The sequence below is a fragment of the Geotrypetes seraphini genome, chromosome 9, assembly GCF_902459505.1.
Source record: "Geotrypetes seraphini chromosome 9, aGeoSer1.1, whole genome shotgun sequence".
NCBI classification, from domain to species: domain Eukaryota; kingdom Metazoa; phylum Chordata; class Amphibia; order Gymnophiona; family Dermophiidae; genus Geotrypetes; species Geotrypetes seraphini.
This window is the reverse complement of record NC_047092.1, coordinates 156,796,468-156,818,279: the sequence shown is the minus strand read 5'-3', so window position 1 is coordinate 156,818,279 and position 21,812 is coordinate 156,796,468. Positions and strand designations below refer to the sequence as shown.

Here is a 21,812-nt window from a genome sequence, read left to right as displayed (position 1 = left end):
GCCGACTCTTCCGCCTCTCCGATCGACGGCCTCGAGTCCTATCTGCTCCTTGGAGGCTTCTGGGGACCAGTATTCTCACAGAAGGGCTCGATCCCCTTCCAGGCATCGAGAGGGGCATCGATCCAGACACTCTTTGAGGCATTCCTCTCGACACTCGACCGTCTCACCCCAGAAGAAATTGCCTCGGATGGGGTATTCTGCTTCGGCTGGGTCTCCTCCTCCGGGCCCAGAGTTCGAGGACCCCGAGGTGTTTTACTCACCCTGTTGCTCACAGGCCTCTATGGAGCCCGAAGCCTCGACTTCTTCTAGTCCTTCTCGAAGACCGGCACTGGCGGACCAACTGTCCTTTTCCTCGTTTCTCAGACAGATGGTGGATGACATGGACATTACCCTCGATGCTGGGTCTCGATACTCCAAGGAGTACCTCGATACCATGCACTTGCCTCGTCCTCCGGCCGAGTCCTTACGCCTACCTCTGCACAAGCTCCTCGACCAGACCTTCATGAGGTGCTTTGAGTCTCCTTACTTATCCCTGCGGTCCCTGGAAAATTGGATGCTCGGTACCGCACGGTGCATCATAAGGGCTTCGAGGGGCCTCAACTTTCTCATCAGTCCCTCCTGGTCGAATCCTCGCTCAAGCGGTCTCATCCTGGCCAGGTGTATGCTTCGGTGCCTCTGGGCTGCGAGGGCAGGACCATGGATAAGTTTGGACGACGCATCTATCAGAATTCTATGATGGCGTCTCGAGTCCTGAATTATAATTTCCACTTTGCCACCTACTTTGAATTTTTTCTACCTGTGCTTCGGAAATTCACGCCCTACATCGAGTCCCAGGCTCGGTTTGAGTTTGAGGAGGTGGTTGCCTCGCTGTCCCAGCTTCATCTTCAATTGATGCAGTCTGCCTATGATGCTTTCGAGCTCTCGGCCCGAGCGGCAGCCTGCTCTGTGGCAATGCGCCGTTTGGCCTGGTTACGAACCATTGACATGGACCCGAATCTTCAGGACCGGCTGGCAAATGTCCCGTGTGCTGGGGCAGATTTTTTCGACGAATCCATCGAGACAGTCACTAAGAAGCTGTCTGATCATGAAAAGTCCTTCCAGTCCATTCTTAGGCCGAAGCCTAAGCCTCAGCAGTCTCGGCCCTCTCGACCGCCATTGATCTATCAGCGGCGTTATCAGCCTAGGCAAGCTCCTCCTGTGAGGCAACCTGCGAAGTGGCAGCCCCCTCAGAAGGCTCAGCAAAAGTCTCAACCGTCTGCTGTCCCTAAGGCTCCTCAGCCTTTTTGACTGTCTCGCAGAGGGCATAACCAGTCTCGTTCCGCCTCCCCCTGTTTTTCCCATCGGAGGGCCTCCATCATTTTTATCATCGCTGGGAGACCGTAACCACCGACCTCTGGGTCCTTACTATCATCAGGGAAGGATACTCTCTTCATTTCCATCGGGTCCCTCCGGACCATCCGCCAAGAGAGTATCCTTCCAACTTAACACAGACTGCCCTTCTTCTTCAGGAAGCCCAGGCCTTGCTCCAGCTCCGGGCCGTCGAGCCGGTCCCTGTGGACCAACACAACCAGGGGTTTTAATCCCGGTACTTCCTTGTTCCGAAGAAGACGGGCGACCTGCGCCCCATTTTGGACCTCAGGGTCCTCAACAAATTCCTAGTCAAAGAGAAGTTCCGCATGCTGACCCTTTCTTCTCTCTACCCCCTCCTCGAGCAGAACGACTGGTTATGTTCTCTGGATCTCAAGGAGGCCTACACTCACATTCCCATTCATCCGGCCTCTCGCAAGTTCCTCAGATTTCGGGTGGGACATCTGCATCTGCAGTATCGAGTGCTTCCCTTCGGCCTGTCATCGTCTCCCAGAGTCTTCACGAAGTGTCTGGTAGTAGTGGCCGCGGCACTCTGGAACCGGGGTCTTCAGGTTTTCCCCTACCTCGACGACTGGCTCATCAAGGCGCCCTCGGCCTCGGAGGTCATCTCGGCGACCCTGTCCACGGTTCTGTTCCTGCAGAGTTTGGGATTCGAGATCAACTTTCCCAAATCTCATCTACAACCTTCCCAGTCGCTCCCCTTCATCGGGGCGGTCCTGGATACCATCCACCTCAGAGCATTCCTTCCTCCTCAGCGCCTGGAAGCTCTTCTTTGTCTCTGCCAGTCTGTGTCTTCTCGCCAATCCATCTCAGCGAGACACATGATGGTCCTCCTGGGCCACATGGCCTCTACAGTTCATGTGACGCCGTTTGCCAGACTCCATCTCAGAATTCCTCAGTGGACCCTGGCATCTCAATGGACTCAGGTGTCGGAGCCGTTGACTCGACACATCATCGTCACTCCTGCTCTTCGGCAGTCTCTACTTTGGTGGATGACCTCTTCGAATCTATCCAGAGGTTTGCTGTTTCACACTCCTCCCCACCAGAAGGTTCTCACAACCGATTCCTCGACCTATGCCTGGGGAGCACATCTGGATGGTCTTCGCACTCAGGGATTCTGGACCAGTGCGGACCGCCTCCATCAAATCAATCTTCTGGAGCTCAGAGCCATCTTCAATGCTCTTCAACATCTGCTTCACGACATGGTGGTCCTCATTCGCACAGACAATCAGGTCGCCATGTATTATGTCAACAAGCAGGGGGGCACGGGCTCGGCCTCCCTCTGCCAGGAAGCTCTCAGAGTCTGGGATTGGGCGGTTCGCCACAACGCCTTCCTCAAAGCTGTCTACATTCAGGGGAAGGACAATGTCTTGGCGGACAACTTAAGTCGTCTCCTCCAGCCTCACGAATGGACACTGCATTCCTCGCCCCTTCATCAGATCTTTGCACAGTGGGGGACGCCTCAGATAGATCTCTTTGCGGCTCCCCACAACTTCAAACTGCCTCTCTTTTGCTCCAGGATCTACACTCCTCTTCGCCTCGAGGCAGATGCCTTTCTGCTGGATTGGGGGAATCGCTTTCTGTATGCGTTTCCTCCATTTCCTCTCATTCAAAAGACTCTGGTCAAGCTGAAGTCCGACCATGCCACCATGATTCTGATAGCTCCTCGGTGGCCCAGACAACCTTGGTTCTCCCTTCTACTTCAACTCAGCAGCAGGGAGCCGGTCCTTCTTCCAGTGTTTCCTTCACTACTTACTCAACATCAAGGATCACTGCTTCATCCCAACCTGCAGTCTCTCCACCTGACAGCTTGGTTCCTCTCAACGTAACTCCTCACCAGTTTTCCCAGGCGGTGAGGGATGTCTTGGAGGCTTCCAGGAAGCCTGCTACTCGTCAATGCTACTCCCAAAAATGGACTAGATTTTCTTCATGGTGTAGTTCTAACTCTAAGGAGCCTCAGCGAGCCTCCCTATCCTCTGTGTTTGACTATCTTCTACACCTGTCTCAGTCTGGTCTCAAGTCGACATCTATACGAGTCCACCTGAGTGCTATTGCGACTTTCCATCAGCTTCTACAAGGGAAACCTCTCTCTGCTCATCCTGTGGTTTCCAGATTTATGAAAGGACTTTTTCATGTCAATCCTCCTCTCAAACCGCCTCCAGTGGTTTGGGATCTCAATGTTGTCCTTTCTCAGCTTATGAAACCTCCTTTTGAGCCTCTGAGCAAGGCTCCACTAAAGTTTCTCACTTGGAAAGTGGTTTTTCTGGTGGCCTTCGCATCTGCTCGCAGGGTCAGTGAGCTTCAGGCCTTGGTGGCGGACCCACCTTTCACAGTTTTCCATCATGACAAGGTGATCCTCCACACTCATCCGAAATTCCTACCTAAGGTGGTCTCTGACTTTCATCTCAACCAATCCATTGTGCTTCCAGTGTTTTTTCCAAAGCCTCATTTTCATCCTGGAGAATCAGCTCTACACACTCTGGACTGTAAACGTGCTTTGGCTTTCTACTTGGATCGCACCAAACCACAAAGAACTGCTCCCCAACTTTTCGTCTCCTTTGATCCAAACAAGTTGGGACGGCCTGTATCGAAGCGCACCATCTCCAACTGGATGGCGGCTTGTATCTCTTTCTGCTATGTCCAGGCTGGATTACCCCTTCCCTGTAAGGTCACAGCCCACAAGGTCAGAGCAATGGCAGCCTCTGAAGCCTTCCTCAGATCGACACCGATTGAGGAGATTTGTAAGGCTGCCACTTGGTCCTCGGTTCATACATTCACCTCTCATTATTGTCTGGATACTTTCTCCAGAAGGGATGGACAGTTTGGCCAAACAGTGTTACAAAATTTATTCTCCTAAGTTGCCAACTCTCCCACCATCCCATTGAGGTTAGCTTGGAGGTCACCCACTAGTGAGAATACCTGCCTGCTTGTCCTGGGATAAAGCAATGTTACTTACCGTAACAGTTGTTATCCAGGGACAGCAGGCAGCTATTCTCACGTCCCACCCACCTCCCCTGGGTTGGCTTCTCTGCTAGCTACCTGAACTGAGGAGACACGCCCGGACCATCGGGCGGGAAGGCACTGGCGCATGCGCGGTGCGGGCATTTCAAAACTTCTGAGTTTCTTCAAGCAAGACATGCTTGTGAGACGTCCGTATCGGGGCTCTGTCGGATGACATCACCCACTAGTGAGAATAGCTGCCTGCTGTCCCTGGATAACAACTGTTACGGTAAGTAACATTGCTTTACAGTTGTCTATCTGGAAAATTATAAGCGACAAGTACAAAAACTGACATCAAAATATTTCTGAACCCATAATTTCCTTAAAAGAAAAAAATGTTTTTGTTGTATCAGATGGTACTTGATTATTTAGAAATATAAACAACTCAAAAATCCAAAATATAACTAATTGGAGTATTATAATAGTTTGATAAAAGACTTATTTCCTTCTGTTCAAAACATTACTAAAGTGAGCAAAAAAGACCTTGCTGTCCTGTATTCCTAATTTTTATTTATTTAGTGCCACATCCATAATTCAATGCTTGCTTATAGAAAACGAAGCAATCAGTTAAGTTTTTATACAATAAAATTGCATTCCAAAAGCAGGATTTAAGCACCAATTAAATGCTTATTCTTGACAGGAAATTATCTTTTTTTTTTTTTTAATTCTTTATTCATTTTTAAATTCAGTACATAGTGCAAACAAATGAACAATCAAGTAATATAACATACTGCACTCTATTCCAACAAATAATATACAGCAATTAAAATACCTTCCCCCACCCTAACCTTCCCCCTCTTTGCGGCAGCGCCTCCAGCGCCATGGCAGTGAATAAACAAATCCTCGACCCAAATTATAGTTTTATTTTGTAGCTAAAATACAATATGCTCTCTGTTATTTATATAGTAAACAGTAGAGGGCAGAGCACCTTCACAGTTCTCTACCTAATAAATCCTAACCTATATAGCCTGCTTTGGTTACCCAAAGGAGCCATTTTATTGGCAAAAGTACATTGTTGTGTTTAGTTTGTGGTCTGAATGTGCTTTATGCCAAGTGGCCAAACATGATTCACGTGAGACCTGTATTTCCTTTCTGGCATAAAGGAAAAAGTAAAACGGCATAAACTGTTTAATCACAGTGGGCCTGATATTCAAAGCAATTTTTATGTTTAAATATATATATTAAAGTTTTTCAACAAAGTGCCAGAAATGCAAAGTGTTCTCACGTATGTGCACAAAACAATCCCCTCCTTCTCCACCCCCCCCCCCAAGTCCCATATAGAGATGATGGTCCAAGAGCACACAAAGTAACTTGTGATCAAGATCACAAATTCAGTAATCTACTGCATGCATGAGGAGTAAGATCCATCCAGAAACGCTCCCAAGTCTGACAAAAAGAACGGCCAGGTCCAATTTCAAGATCACCAACTTGTCTCTGTTCTAAGGAAGTATGCACTATCAGCAGCAATCGCCATTGACTAAGAGGGCGGGTACCTGGACAGCCAGTTTATCAAGATGGCTTTCTTGCTCAGGAGTAGAGAATGACATGGTGACAAAATTCATCACCGTTCCCGTCCCCGCGGATAACCACGGGAACCCATCTTCATGTCATTCTTTAAAGAGAGAGGGAAGAATCAGAGTATAATTGGGCACAACCACTGACCCGCAAGCTTTGCTTTGAACAATGCTGGTGTAGAAGGATTGAAGTTGAGATAGACACTACAGAATGACAGTCTCTGGTATCCAGAGCAGATATTGTGATGTCATAATGCCCCATTCCACCAGTGCCTATGAACTAATCACATCAGTGATGTCACAATGGCTTCATTATCCTTGGCTCACATAAGAATCAGAGTATGAATGGGCTCAGCCACTGACCCACAAGCTTTGCTTTGAAGAATGCTGGTGTAGAAGGACTGAGGTTGAAATAGACACTAGAAAATGACATGGGATTATTTCTTGCGGTTATCCGTGGGGACGGGAACGGTGATAAATTTTGTCACCGTATCATTCTCTACTCAGGAGTAGCACCCGTGTCACAAAAGCTGTCATACCTTTTGGCTTCTGTGATGCAATATTCTAGTATCCAAAAAGCGCTCTTGGCGCAGGTGTCCACCGCCAGCCCCATATAGAAGTAGTATATTGACTTAGGCAATACCAAAACTGTAAAATGCGGGGATGTCCCAAGGAGGTGTGAGCATGAGCACATTTGGACAGTTTTGAACTGGGGTAATACCCATCCGGTATGCTCACTCGGGCGGTATATAAAGCCGCATTACAATCTTCAGTTGTAATTCCCAATGAAGAACATTGGAGGACACCCTCCTGATGTTTTTTAATACTTGCTGTACTTGTTGGGCTGCCAAACAGCATTGAAGGTCCTCCGCCCAGGAAGCCACCAAGATATCCAAATTAGGGCCCGTAGACTCACAAGATGAAATCAAAGAGGTATCGATTGTTGAGCAGAGAGACTGAATAGTTCCGAAATGCCTCTCGGCAGGAGAGGCCCCTGCCTACTTAAATAGAATTCAGCAGGCCAATCACTGATATTCAGCGGCACTAACTGGCAATTGAAAAACTGAGCAGGAAAGGGGTGTTCCAGAGACAGAGTTAGGGAGGAACTAGCAGTTATGTTAATGCCAACAGTATTTAGGACCGGTTCCTGCAAAGCTAACCAGAGTGTGGTGTAGTGGTTAAAGCTACAGCCTCAGCACCATGAGGTTATGGGTTCAAATCCACATTGCTCCTTGTGACCCCTGGGCAAATCACTTAAACCCTCCATTGCCCCAGGTACATTAGATAGATTGTGAGCCCACCGGGACAGACAGGGAATAAATTCATGTAAAAATTAAATAAATAAACATATAGGATTGTAAATAGTAGTCCTAACTTTGCCTGGTTATCTATGTGGGTGCCAGAACTGTATATCAACCTGCAACTGCATAACTACCAGATAGCAGCCTAAAGCTGATCTTCCTTCCCTCCCTCTCACTTCTCCCAATCAACAATGTCCATTCTTTTCCCAACCACCTGACACAACTCAACCCCCTTCTTGGACCTTAAGCTCCCTGTTGGTCTAGTGAAATAGGCTGGGAAGGAGCAAATTCTTCTGACTGCTCTGGTAGCTCCAGCTGAAAAATGACCACCATAACCTTTAGCAGTAAGTACTGCTGAGATTACTGTTAAAAGGTTACAGTGGCCATTTTACAGACAGCTACCAAGGGCAAGAGCATGTGGGGTTTGCTCCTGTCCAGCCTACCCTACCCAACAGACCACCAGGGAGCTTAAGGTAGGCCCGGGGTTGGGGGTTGTTCTTCAAAATGGTGTCAGGCAAGGAGTTTCCTTTTGGGAATTTGGGAGAAGGATGTCTGTTCTTGGGGAGAATAATTTGTGAGGGGGTTTGGAATGGAGGGGGTGGAGGGAAAATTACTATTCCCTTTATGTATGTCCCAGCTGAATATCGGCCAAGTCTCACATAAGTTCCAATGGCCAGCACATCTGGTAAGACCCATATATTCAATTCTGGGTCTAGAGCTGGCCGGGTTTGTATTTGTTGAATAATGACTGGAGTTTTTAAAAGCATATTGCATTCAATAAAAAGAGTAAATTGTATGTGATAATTAAGAGGCTCTAACTTCATTCGATTCCTCTGACATAATAGTAGCTGAAACCTTTTCACTACTTGTAACTGGAATCTCACGTAATGATAAAGGAGATTGAACTCCTCTCGTATGAGGAAAAACTAAAAATGTTAGGGCTTTTCAGCTTGGAAAAGAGGCGGCTGAGGGGAGATATGATTGAAGTCTACAAAATCCTGAGTGGAGTAGAATGGGTACAAGTGGATCGATTTTTCACTCTGTCAAAATTAGAAAAACTAGGGTTTACTCGATGAAGTTACAGGGAAATACTTTTAAAACCAATAGAAGAATTTTTTTTTTCACTTAGAGAATAGTTAAGCTCTGGAACGCATTGTCAAAGGTTGTGGTAAGAGCATATAGCGTAGCTGGTTTTAAGAAAGGTTTGGACAATTTCCTGGAGGAAAAGTCCATAGTCTGTTATTGATAAAGACATGGGAAAGCCATTGCTTGCCCTGGATTTGTAGCATGGAATATTGCTACTCCTTGGGTTTTGGCCAGGTACTCGTGACCTGGATTGGCCACTATGAGAACAGGCTACTGGGCTTGATGGACCATTGGTCTGACCCAGTAAGGCTATTCTTATGTTCTTATCACTCCAACATGTGATGAGCTAAGCATGGAGGGGGCAGTCCACCTCCCTTATTAGGCCACTGCATCTAGCCCAGCATCCTGTTTCACAATTGCCAATCCAGGTCACCAATACCTAGCAGAAATCCAAATAATAGCAACATTCCATGCTACTGAATCCAGGACAAGCAGTGGATTCTCCCATTGCTTTCTCAATAGCAGACTATGGACTTTTCCTCTAGTAACATGACCAAACCTTTTTTAAACCCAGCTATGCTAACCGCTTTTACCACATCCTCTAGCAACACGTTCTTTTTACCCATTCTACACCAGTCATGATTTTGTGGGTACATAAATGCCAACCTATGCTAGTATTTTACAATGTTGATTACACACTTAGAAAAGTAGTAAAAACCTTCCTCTTTCTATGACCCAACCAGACCTGATACTCTGTATGTGGACTAAAGACCTAGAAGCGAACTGACTCTTGTATTCCCCATGATCATTCATTGTATGCCACCTGATTGACTTGCCTGTTTTTGCTCTGCTCCTATGTGTTGTAGATATGTTCCCCACTGCTTTTGAAATTACCGTGTTTCCCTGAAAATAAGACAGGGTCTTACCGTATTTTTCGCTCCATAAGACGTACCTGACCATAAGACGTACCCTAGATTTAGAGGAGGAAAACAAGAAAAAAAAAAAAACACATTCTGAACCAAATTGTATACTAATATATACCCAGCACCTTTAAATTCTGTTCCAGCCCTCCCCCCCCCCCGGCACCTTTAAATTCCATCCCAGCCCCCCTCCATCAATCATCACTTTTAACATAAAATTTTATATACCGCAAAACTCCTTTTGGTTCGATGCGGTTATAAAAATATAAGTACAAGAAGTAAAAGAGAATTTTAACAATGGTAATAAGTAAAAAACAATCTACATGAAGTAGAAGGCACTTAGGTAAATTAGGATTACAATATAGCTAGAATGCCTAAGAAGTTTTAGTACAAACTATATTTTAAAAGAATGAAAGATAAAATAAAAAAACAACAACAGGTAGAAAAGCAAAATACCTAAGAGAGAGGGAGGTATAGAAGAGAGTGACAGTCATTTGATCTTAGAAGACAGGAGGACAGGCTGGCCACAGAAGATCTCCCAATGTCAGGCCCCATAGACTCCAGGCTCCTGATGAGAGGGAGTAGAGTCAAGACTGCCATTGCCGGCAAAGGAACAGCTGCAAGATGAAACAGTCAACCACTCCCAATGGAGCCGAATTCACCGGGGGCTCTGTTTTCAGTTCTTTTAGAAACATAGAAAGATGATGGCAAAAAAGGGCTACAGCCTATCAAGTCTGCCCACTCTACTGTCCCACCCCATTAAGTCAGAATGCTGCTCGACCCACGTAGAGATCCCAAGTGGATGTCCCATTTATTCTTGAAGTCGAGTACGCTAGTGGCCTTGATCACCTGCACCGGTAGTTTGTTCCAGTGATCCACCACCCTTTCTGTAAAGAAATACTTCCTGGTGTCACCATCAAATCTCCCTCCTCTGAGTTTGAGTGGGTGCCCCCTTGTGACTGAGGGTCCCTTAGGAAAGAATATGTCGTTTTCCACCTCGACACGACCTGTGACGTACTTAAATGTCTCAATCATGTCACCCCTCTCCCTGCGCTCCTCTAGAGAGTAGAGCTGCAACTTGCCCAGTCTTTCCTCGTATGAGACCCTTGAGTCCGGAGACCATCCTAGTGGCCATTCGCTGGACTGACTCAGCTCGAAGTACATCTTTACGGTAATGTGGCCTCCAGAATTGCACACAGTACTCCAGATGAGGTCTCACCATGGTTCTGTACAGTGGCATTATGACTTCAGGTTTACGGCTGACGAAGCTTCTATTGATACATCCCATCATTCGCCTTGCCTTGGATGAGGCTTTCTCTACTTGTTTGGCAGCCTTCATGTCTCCACTGATGATTACTCCCAAGTCCCGTTCTTCTGAGGTCGTAGCTAATTTTTTTCCATTCTGCATGGATTTCTGCTGCCGAGATGCATCACCTTACACTTCTTTGCGTTGAAGCCCAGCTGCCATGTCGAGGACCAGTTTTCCAACTTGATCAGATCCTGTGCCATACCATCCGTGAGATCGCTTTCACCTACTATATTACACAGTTTGATGTCGTCGGCAAACAGCGCTACTTTTCCCTGAAGCCCTTGGGTCAAGTCCCTTATAAATATGTTAAAAAGGGATGGTCCCAGGACTGAGCCTTGCGGCACTCCGCTAGTCACCTCTGATGTCTTAGAGAGGGTGCCATTGACCACCACCCTCTGAAGTCTTCCACTCAGCCAATCATTGACCCATGCCGTTAGTTTCTCACCTAATCCCATCGATTTCATCTTGTTTAATAGTCTACGGTGTGGGACACTGTCAAACGCTTTACTGAAATCTAAGTACACTATGTCCAGAGACTCTCTCGAGTCTAGCTTTCCTGTGTCAGACTCCGAGCAGGAGGTGAGACCAGCGGCGAGGAAACAACGCCACCATCGGGCAGAGGCCAACGAGCTGAAGCAGGCCACTACACAGCAGGAGAGCAGAGCCAAAAAGACTCTCCTCACACTGTAGGGCCGGTGGGGCCATGGGTATTTAGAGGTGTACAGCTCCGCCCCCGCGCACATGGCCATCTCTGCTGCCAATGCTACTTCCCCCTCCACCACCTCTTGCTATAGGAAAAGGGGTGGGATGGAGTGCACCGAACAAGCTGCGAGGTGTTTTGTCTGGGCGCCTAACGCTCATCCTTCTCCCCCTTCCCGGTCTGGAGGTGGGAGGCAGGCCCTCACTGAACAAGGCACCCAGAGTAGAAAGGGCGGAGCTCTTGCTTGATGTCCATGAACACGGCATACTTACCTCCCTCCCACCACTACCTGCTCATCTCCTCCGTTAAGCTATGTCTCCTCCGTTGACGCACAACCCCTACAATGCTCTGCCAACCCGGTAAGCATCGGAGGATTGATGAAAGAAATCACCTGTCATAAAGGAAAGTAGGGGAGGGGTTGCATTTGCTTCATAAGACGCACCCTTTTTTCCACCCACTTTTTTTGAGGGGAAAAGTGCATCTTATGGAGCGAAAAATACCATTTATTAATTTGTGCTCCAAAAAACACACTAGGGCTTATTTTCGGGGACATTTTTTTTTTTTCTTCATGTACAACAAAGATGTCATCAGTGATGCAGCAGAGAGAAGGCCACGAAGCAGCCTGCTTAGAGCTACCACCGCCGCCATTGTTTTGGAGGCTTTGGAGTTGGAGATATATCAGGCTCATGGTGGGAGGGTCGGTGGGGTTCCGCTGCACAGAAGGATGGGAGGGAAGGATGGAAAGACACTGCAGAGGGAAGGGCCGTTCATAGCGCTGCCGCTCTTTTTAGAGGCCTCGGAGCTGCTGCACAAAGGGATGGGTGAGAAGCGAGGAAAGATGCTGCACATGGGGAGAAAGAAAGGAAAGAGGAAGAATTGGGGTGGAGGAGAGGAAGGGAGAGATGAATGGCAAATCAGGCAGTGTCAGGGTGGCTTCAGGTTCGATTGTAACTAGGGCTTATATTAGGACCATCTTCAAAAATCATGCTAGGGCTTATTTTTGTGGAAACACGGTATGTAGTTAGGCTCCCCTCTGTTTATTGAAACTATGCTCTCTTGTAGCCCGCCCTGAGATTTCTGAGAGGATGGGATAAAAATAAATAAATAAATAGGGCTCTTTTTACTAAACCATAGAGCAGCTTTTTACCATGGGCCAACGAGGTAAAATGTTCATTCTATGAGCGTCAGAGCATTTAGCTCGCCGGACCCGTGGTAAGAAGCTCTTCTGCGGTTCAGTAAAACCCAGTGTTAATTACTGTTACAGAATTCATGCTTAGTGCACACAATTTTGAAGCCTAACTTTAGGCAACCTTTCTTGAATTGACCCCTATGTGTGTTTTATGTATAGAGGCTCATTTTCAAAGCATTTAGACACAGGCCCAAATTCTCTAAATGGCACCAAAAATTTTATTTATTTTAAATAATATATAGAATTAAAAGAAATATAGCAAAACAAAAAGAATAAAGGTAATACTTCTTTAAAAATTGAACTGGTACAAATGGGCGGCGGCTCCATGGTACAAGGGTGGCCTGGGCTTGCTGAATCTTCGCTATTTGACTATTGGATGTGGAATGCGACATATCAATGATCTTTTTCGGGGTACTTATGCGTTCACCAACACCTCTTTGGAACTTTCCTGTTTTCACTCTACTCACTTTAGTGCATATCTTCATTCTATTCCTTCTTCTTTTCCTGAGCCTCTCTCTGCAAAGGTGCTCCACCGTCCATTGCGGAAGGTTTGGCGCTGGGTCTGCAACTACCATTCTCTATCTGCTTCTATAACTCCTTTTTTGCCTATCCGCTTTAATAGTTCATTTCTACCAGGGATTGAGGGGCTGAGTTTTGCTCGGTGGGAAACAAAGGGCATTCACTAACTGTTTCAGTTGGTTGATGATGATGGCAAAATTAAGTCTTTTGCACAACTGAGGGACGAATTTGATCTACCACCTACTGACTATTTTGCTTATATGCAAATTCACCATTACATTTCTTCTTTGCCCTCTAGTTCCTTGCAGGCCTCTTGTCATGAGGTTCTGTCTACGGCTTTTACCATTGGTTCCCAACTGCCTGTTCCCCTTAAATTCCATCATCGCCATTTGAAAGATGAGTCCCCTTTGTTTGACTATTCTAAATTGCGGGATGCTTGGGCCCGAGACCTTGCTGTGGCTTTGCCTGATGATGTGCTTTTGCAGGCTGTCCAAAGGTTGCCTGCCTTTCGAAAATATACCACCTTTTGGGAGCAACACTATAAGTTGGTCTTTCGTTTGTATGTTTCTCCTAAGAGGGCTTATCTTTCTGGATTTCGTGAGACTGCGGCCTGTCCTCGATGCCAGGCCCCTGATGCGGGTTTGGGACATATGTTCTGGACTTGTCCTCACATTCAATCTTTTTGGAACGCCATTTTTCATTTTGTAGAGAGCATTTGGACCATTAAAATTCAGCGTTCACCTTTGCTCTTATTTGGAGCTGTTCCCCATTATCACCCCAGTATACGGGGAGCAGCTGCTTTTCTCAAGTGGACTGTCCTCGCTGCCTTGAAATGTATCTTGTTGAAATGGCTTGAGGGGGAGGCACCGGATTACTCCATCTGGCGGTGACGACTGATTACCATTCTGATGTGGGAACGCCGAGATGTGACGGACTTCAATACTCTCCCGGGGCGCGTTTTTCAGCGCACCTGGGAACCTTTTTGGACTACCAAGATCCATCAGAAAATACTTTGACGTCCCCTCATTCCGCCTGCTTGTGCAATCCTCCATCTTAAGTCTAGTCGACTACTGCAACATCATCTGGGATCTTTCAAAAAAACCACACAAAGATTGCAAATTATTCAAAACACGGCAATCCGACTGATCTTCGGACTAAAAAAATGGGAACACATAACTCCCTATTACCACAAACTTCACTGGCTACCCCTAGAAGCAAGAGTGCTATTCAAGTTCGCCTGTTTCTGCTACAAATCCATCCTTGGCTCGGCCCCCTTTACTTAGTACCCCATTTTATCCTAGACCGCCCATCCAAACTCACACGTAGAACCCACCTGTTTAGCTACCCTACCCTAAGGACCTGCTGTTACAAAAGATATCTAAATAGAACTCTTGCCTTCCAAGCAGGTCATCACAATAACTGGCTGGCCCACATCATCTCACGCTCTTCATCCTACTTAAACTTCAGGAAACTACTAAAAACTAATCTTTTCACCCGATTCATACCCTAAGACCCTATGCCCACCTGGCCTTCTATCTCTCTATGTCCTTTACGCAGATTGTCTTGACCTTCTTCACTGTACCATTTCATTGCCATAATTGTACCCATCTTTCTTTCTGTTTGTACCATTTTTTCTCTACCACCTAATTTTATCTGATTGTAACATTGTACCATTTTCGCTGATTGTCCAGCCCTTCTTCATTGTAAACCGCCTCGAACTACTATGGCTTTGGCGGTATATAAAATTATTATTATTATTACCATGACTCCCCTGGCTCGCAGCCGATTGCTTAACTGTTGATTTTGGTTCCCCTGTCTCATTCTGTTACAGTTAGTATGCCTGTATTATCTTGTGTTCATTTTTCACCTTTGTTGATGTGACATTTGGAAGGAGGACCCTGGGGGGGGGGAAGGTATGGGGGGACTTGCTTGGGAGGAAGGGTGGTCGGGGGGCATGGGAGGGGGTGGGGAGTTGTGTGGAGTTTTGTATAACAAAATTTGAGCTTGTTGGCGTTTCTTTTTGTGTATTCTTTACTTATCTTGTTTGGCTCAATAAAATATATTTGAACTAAAAATTGAGCTGGCCCCTTTTTACAAAGCCCCACAGCCGTGTGTGTGGCAAATGCTCTGGTGCCTATTCAGTTCCTATGGGCGTCGAAGTATTTATCGTGCGGGTTCTGCGCTACCGACTGTAGTAAAAATAGGGGGGGGGGGTGTTAGTGCATTGTTTGATTAGCTTTGGTAGGTGACTCTTCTTCAGAACAAAATAATGTCCAAGCAAGTTTGTTTAGAATAAAATTAACCTTTGTGAATGAGGCACAGTATATTGCGCATAGAGCATGCAAAAATCTTCTTAAGTGAGTAGAAAACTCTTCAAGTTCTTATTCCATATGCCACTGGGGAGAAATATACATATATATATTTAAAAAAATAACCCCCTAGAGGTCTGATGCACTGGTAAAAGCACATTACATACACAGAAGCTAGCCGAGTGAGAACTCTCAACACCCAGCAAGCGCTTGATTTGTATTGCACTTAGTGCTCTCATCATTTTGAGACCTTGTCACTTATGCTCTGTACCCAGAATCTGGTCCCCAGACAGGGCAGGATTAATTTGTCGAGGGCCCCTAGTTACACAAGTACACTGGGCCCCCCTGCCCCGCCCCACCATGCGCCCAGGCGGAAACAGGAAGTTGCGTCAGAGGGAAGCTTTGGGCAAGCAGCACCGCTTGCACAATTACAGTTCCCGTTGCCTTTCTTACCCGCGTTGCTTGCTCGTCTTACTTTTCGTCGAGGGGGGGGAGGTGCGTTGCCGATCGGGGTGGGACCCGCATTGCTGATCGGGGGGGGGGGCTGAGTTCAAGTTTCAAGTTTATTCAAATAATTTGATTAAACGCTTTTCAAATTACAAAGCGTTTTACAGAATTAAAATGAAAATTTAAAAGAAAAAATAAAAAAAAAAAAACAACTTTAATACATAATCTTTATAATTAGACCAACAGGGGTAAATTGAACAAGGGAAACAATAGGAAAGGGGGGAAAGAAATACAATTTTTTTTAAAGAAAAGTACATAAAAGGGAAGTACATTAGGAGGGGGAGGAAAGAAAATTGGTAGTAGAGAGAGATCAAATGAGAGAAATACTGATGCTATAGTTTTATGAATGGGAAAATCATAGGATGGTACCTCATAATGGATTTGGTGGATTCAGTTAAAGGCTTCTTTAAAGAGAAGACACTTTAAACTGCTCTTGAATTTCTGCAAATCTTGTTCGAGTCTTATGTATAGAGGGAGAGAATTCCAGATCGTTGGTGCTGTTACCGAAAAAATAGAGGCAAGACGTGTTCCGATAATTTTCAAGGAAGGAACATTAAGGGTAGACTGGGAGGATGATCTAAGAACTCTTGATGAACTGTAAGGAATCAGGAGCCTATCTATAAAAGCCGGAGTATTGGTCTTAATTGTCTTAAAGACTAAAAGAGCTATTTTATAAGTTATCCTATGTATTATAGGCAACCAGTGAGCTTCTTGTAGCAAAGGTGTAACATGGTCGAATTTCTTTGAACCAGTAATTATCTTTATAGCTGTATTTTGAATCAATTGAAGTCGACGTATGTCTTTTAAAAAAGCCCCTTTTAATAAAGAATTACAATAGTCTAACTTTGATATTACTAGAGAGTGAACTAATGTGTTGAGGGAAAATTTGTCAAGGAGGGGGGCGAGTGATCGAATCATCCTCAACCTGTAGAAACAATTTTTGACCAGTGCACTGATGTGTGCACCGAACGTGAGTTTGTTATCTATTAAAACTCCCAAAATTTTTGTGGTGTTGGTTTGAATAAGAGGCATATTGTCAATTAAAATAGGATTAATAAGTGGTGATCCTTCTTTCCCTGAGAAGAGTACAGTAGTGGTCTTGTTAATGCTTAGGGATAATTGATTGGTATTTAGCCAATCATGAATTTTGGATAACTGTTGATTAATGTCAGATATGTCATGTGAACTTGTAGGGTCAATGGTATGTAAAAGTTGAAAATCATCTGCATAAGCATATACTGTGAATCCAATTGATTGACAAAGGGTTAAAAGAGGGGCCAAATAAATGTTGAAGAGTAAAGGAGACAATATAGATCCTTGCGGGACTCCGTGGTTTGTTTGATATGGTTTAGAAAAAGAATTTTTGAAGTGCACTGTGGAAAATCTGTCTTTGAAATATGCATGAAACCATTCAAGTACTTGGTCACTTAGACCAATAGAAGAGAGACGTTGGAGTAATAAATGATGGTCAATTGTATCAAAAGCTGCTGCTAAATCTAAGGAAATGAGAATGACAGATTTATGTTGGTCCAGATAATATTGAATAGATGTGACAAGACCTAATAAGGAATGCTCTGTGGAATGATTTTTACGAAATCCAGATTGGTTAGGGTGTAAAACCTGAGTTTTGTCTATGAAGTCAGATAATTGATGAAATACTACTTTTTCTGTAAGTTTTGCCAAAAATGGAAGATTGGCTATGGGACGGTAATTTGAACAATCGTTGAGACTGATTTTGGAATCTTTAATGATCGGAAGGAGAACTGAGTGTTTCCATTCTGTAGGGAAAGATGAAGTGGATAGACTTTTATGAATAATTCGAAGAATAACTGGTCCAAATGATGAGAAATACCTTTTAAGAAGGAAAGGATTCAAATTTAGAGCCTTTAAGTTTTATAGATAGAAATAATTGTTCTAATTCCTTTAAAGATGGAAGAATAAACTTAGTACATGATGCTATTAATGATTTTGAACTTTTTTTATTTTTATTGTCATCTGCGATATCAGTAGAGGCCCAACTTGTAGAAGTTTTATTGGATATTTGAGATTTAATTGATGTAATTTTAGTTTGAAAGAAGCTCACTAAACAGTTTGCAGAGGGAGTATCTTCTATTGAAAATGCTGGTTTGTGTTTGAAAATCGTTAATTGTTTTAAAATTTTGAAAAGAGATGAGGAATTTTTGGTTAAAGAAATTTTTCTAATGTAGTATTGTTTCTTTGTATTGTTAATCATTTGACAGTAGTGTTGTGATTGTTGTTTGTAATTGTCCAAATTATTTTGTGTGGGTTTGGATTGCCATTTACGCTCTGCTGAGCGTAGCTGACGTTTTAGTAAGGTAAGAGAGGAGTTATACCAAGGGTTCTTTTGTTTTTTAGGGGAAATAGTTCGAATTGTTATTGGAGCTATTTTATCTAGAAGAGATTGACAAGTATTGTTCCAAATGGTAAGTTGTTCGTTTATTGATACTGAGCTAAATTTTTCTAAATTGAGTAATGGAGATAAAATAAGTGAATCCTCAATATTTCGAAAATCTCTAACTTTGATAACTTTGGGTAACCTAGGGGATTCATGAAAGGTGTGTAGTTGTAAAGTTGTTTGAATTAAACTATGGTCTGACCAAGGAACTTTGAGTATTTCAGGTTCTGAAAAGTTAAGAAGTTGTTCACAAGGGACCAAAATCATGTCAAGAATATGACCTTTAGAATGCGTTGTGCCTATTTTTAATGGTATAAAACTGAGATCATTTGCATGAGTTAAGAAATCAGAGGTATATGAATTGGCTATATCATCAAAATGGAGATTAAAATCTCCTAGAAGAAGGGGAAATGGAGAAGTAGTGACAAAATCTGAAATGATTGTTAATAACTGATTGAATGTAGACTGGTTGATTGGAGGTGGATTGTATAATAGAAGTAGTTTTATATTTGGGTTAGTATTGATTTTCAGTTGTATAAATTCAATAGAACTTATTGCTTTGGTATTCTCAACTACTACAGATAAATTTGATTTATAAATGATGGCAAGGCCGCCTCCCTTTTTACCAGAGCGATGGTTAAAACAGAATTTGTAGCCTGGAGGGCTAGCATAAGAAAGATATGCTTCGTCTCCATCTAATAACCAGGTTTCTACAATGCAGAAAAGGTCTATTGATCGATTGGTTATAAGGTCTTTAATAGTATGGTGTTTGGTTCGTAGTGATCTAACATTGATTAAGCCTATTTTTAAATGATTGTATTGCAATAGGGTTGTGCGATTTGATGAAAAAGGCATGGATGATTGTGGAGAATTATCCAGAACTAATTTGGTCAAGTTGGAGGAGTTTAAACTGGATAAGGGGACAGCTGGGAATGGTCTATGGCCCCATAAGACAGGGATTTGATTTTGATTAGGTTTCATTGGAACGTAATTGGTGACTAAGCTGACCATTACTAAATAACTGAAGAACAAAAAGTGATACTTTTTGGTAATGAATTGTGTTTTAGTATTGCTGAAGAAAAATAATAAATAAAAGGAAAAGGAGAATTTTGGTAACTCAAAAAGTTGCCCATAAAGTTGCGCACAAAGGAGCGCAATAAGAACCTGCTCCTTATTATAGTTCCAGATCGATGCTGGAGGGGCCCATCGCCGTTTGGAAAAAAACAACTGTTGATGCCCTCTTTCATCAGGCCCCCCTGACTATTTTGGGCCCTAGGCACGTGCCTACTTGGCCTATTGGTTAATCCTGCCCTGGACAGGGAGTTACAGTTCCCACGTCCCCAGTACTATTTCTGTTTACAGCTGCCTTCTTTTCACTCTATTTAAAGCAGGGAAACGTGCCTGAAGTTCTCATTGTCCTAAGCACGCACAAGCGGGTCGAGCAGCCCAGAAGAGAAGAGTTTTCTCGGGATACCAAATATGGTCACGATCCCTCTTCCTACCTCTAGGGAAAAGTTAGAGCGGGCCAGAAGGGAAACGTGCCCAGTCCTCCCAGTGACACCAGCGCCGCAAGCTCGGGCTTCAGCAGGGAGCCGACGTCAGCGGCTCCGAGTGCCCCGAAGAGCTTCTGTCAAGCAGCAGGAAGTTTCTGCACAGGCCCCTCCCCCGGGGAAATCTCGGGGACAAGCAGCGCAACCCGCGGGCGCGACAGGTCCAGGAGGGGGCGGCACCTCCTGAATAATTCAGCAGCCCAGGCCCCGCCCACAGGCACCTTCGCCGCCGCTCCCCCGAGCCCCAGTGTTAGCGAAGTTTTTGTTTGGGACGGGGCGCGCGGATCGCGTTCTGGGAAACTCGGCCGTGGGGGGGGGGAGGGTCGCGTGGCAGCGAACGTCTCCCGACCTGTGACGTCGCAGTGTCCCGAGCGCGCGGAACTTTGCAAAGAGTTGCAAAACTTTGTCCGAGCAGTCGGGTTTGTTTGCAGCCGTCCCCGTCCTTACTCCTGACCGATTTTTGTGGGGTTTTCCCCCCCCCCTTAATATTTTCTTTGACATCGCTCTTTTCTTGTGATCAGTTTGAGCACAGCTCGGGTTTCCCTGGGTCTTAAAAAAACGATGAACCCTTCTCCTAATCTGCCCCCACCGGGGCAGCAAGTGATCCATGTCACCCAAGACCTGGACACCGACCTCGAGGCGCTCTTCAACTCGGTCATGAACCCCAAGCCCAGCTCGTGGAGGAAGAAGATCCTGCCCGAGTCCTTCTTCAAGGAGCCCGACTCGGGCTCGCACTCGCGCCAGTCCAGCACGGATTCGGGCAGCCACCCTCCCCGGCTGGGGGCGCAGCACGTCCGCTCGCACTCCTCGCCCGCTTCCCTGCAGCTGGGGGCCGGCACGACGGCCACCCCGAGCCCGGCTCAGCAGCACGCTCACCTCCGCCAGCAGTCGTATGATGTGACCGACGAGTTGCCGCTGCCGCCCGGCTGGGAGATGGCGCTCACCCACACCGGCCAGAGATACTTTCTCAAGTAAGTGTCGGGGGGAGGGGAGCAGGTTATCAATAGGTAAATCAAGGGGGATCGCGGTGGTTTCGTGGAAGTAGACAGTGGGTGCTTAAATTACAGACAAGTCCGATCTGGAATGATTTGGGGGTAGGGTGTTAAGAAGTGGGAGTTGGGGAAGTTGGGTAAAAGGCCTCTCTGGCATCATTTGGGGGCTTAATTGGGGAGGAGCCAACAGAGATTACGTGGGAAGGAGGGGCAGATTTGGGAATTAGGTGAGGAAAGGAACAAGTAGAGATTGCATGGGGGGGGCAGTTATCAACAGGTAAATCAAGGGGGATCGAGGTGGTTTCGAGGAAGTAGACAGTGGTTGCTTACGTTACAGACAAGTCCGATCTGGAATTATTTGGGGGTAGGGTGTTAAGAAGTTGGGCAAAAGTCCTCTCTGACATCATTTGGGGGCTTAAGTGGGGGGGGGGGAGGGGCAGATGATTTGGGATTAGATGAGGAACGGGGTAACTAGAGATTGCATTAGTGCAGGGGTGTCCAATGTCGGTGCTCGAGGGCCGCAATCCAGTCGGGTTTTCAGGATTTCCCCAATGAATATGCATGAGATCTATTAGCATACAATGAAAGCAGTGCATGCAAATAGACCTCATGTATATTCATTGGGGAAATCCTGAAAATCCGACTGGACTGCGGCCCTCGAGGACCGACATTGGACACCCCTGCATTAGTGGGTAGAACTGGAGGGAGTAGAACACAGGTGTCGAAGTCGGTCCTCCGCAATCCAGTCGGGTTTTCAGAACTTCCCCAATGAATATGCATTGAAAGCAGTGCATGCACATAGATCTCATGCATATTCATTGGGGAAATCTTGAAAACCCGACTGGATTGCGGCCCTCGAGGACCGACTTCGACACCCCTGGAGTAGAAAAATACATGCTATTGAAAGCAGCGAAGAACAGGCTAGAAAAAAAGGCAAGGAGTTTAAAAAGATCGAAAGTGAGGGGGGGTGGGGGTGGTAGCAATAGTCATTGGAAGACAAAAGCGTGGGAGTTGTTGCGCAAAAAAAGGTGTGATGGGGAAGAAACCTGATCAGCCATTGAAGACGGTACTTTAGTCTTGTTTTCTTAGTTTTGATCCTCTCCAGTCAAGGACAGCTCGATGAAAACTGTGA

General features: G+C 45.4%; 1 protein-coding gene across 1 annotated transcript in view; it reads left to right on the top strand.

Moving 5' to 3' along the window:
• Window positions 1-19,689: 19,689 nt before the first annotated feature.
• The window catches only part of WWTR1 (WW domain containing transcription regulator 1), a 194,413-nt gene continuing 192,290 nt past the window's right edge, over window positions 19,690-21,812 (top strand). The window contains exon 1 of the mRNA XM_033958447.1: window positions 19,690-20,659. Within this exon, the coding sequence (XP_033814338.1) occupies window positions 20,250-20,659 (410 nt within the window). The 5' untranslated portion in view covers window positions 19,690-20,249. The remainder of the gene's footprint in view (window positions 20,660-21,812) is intronic.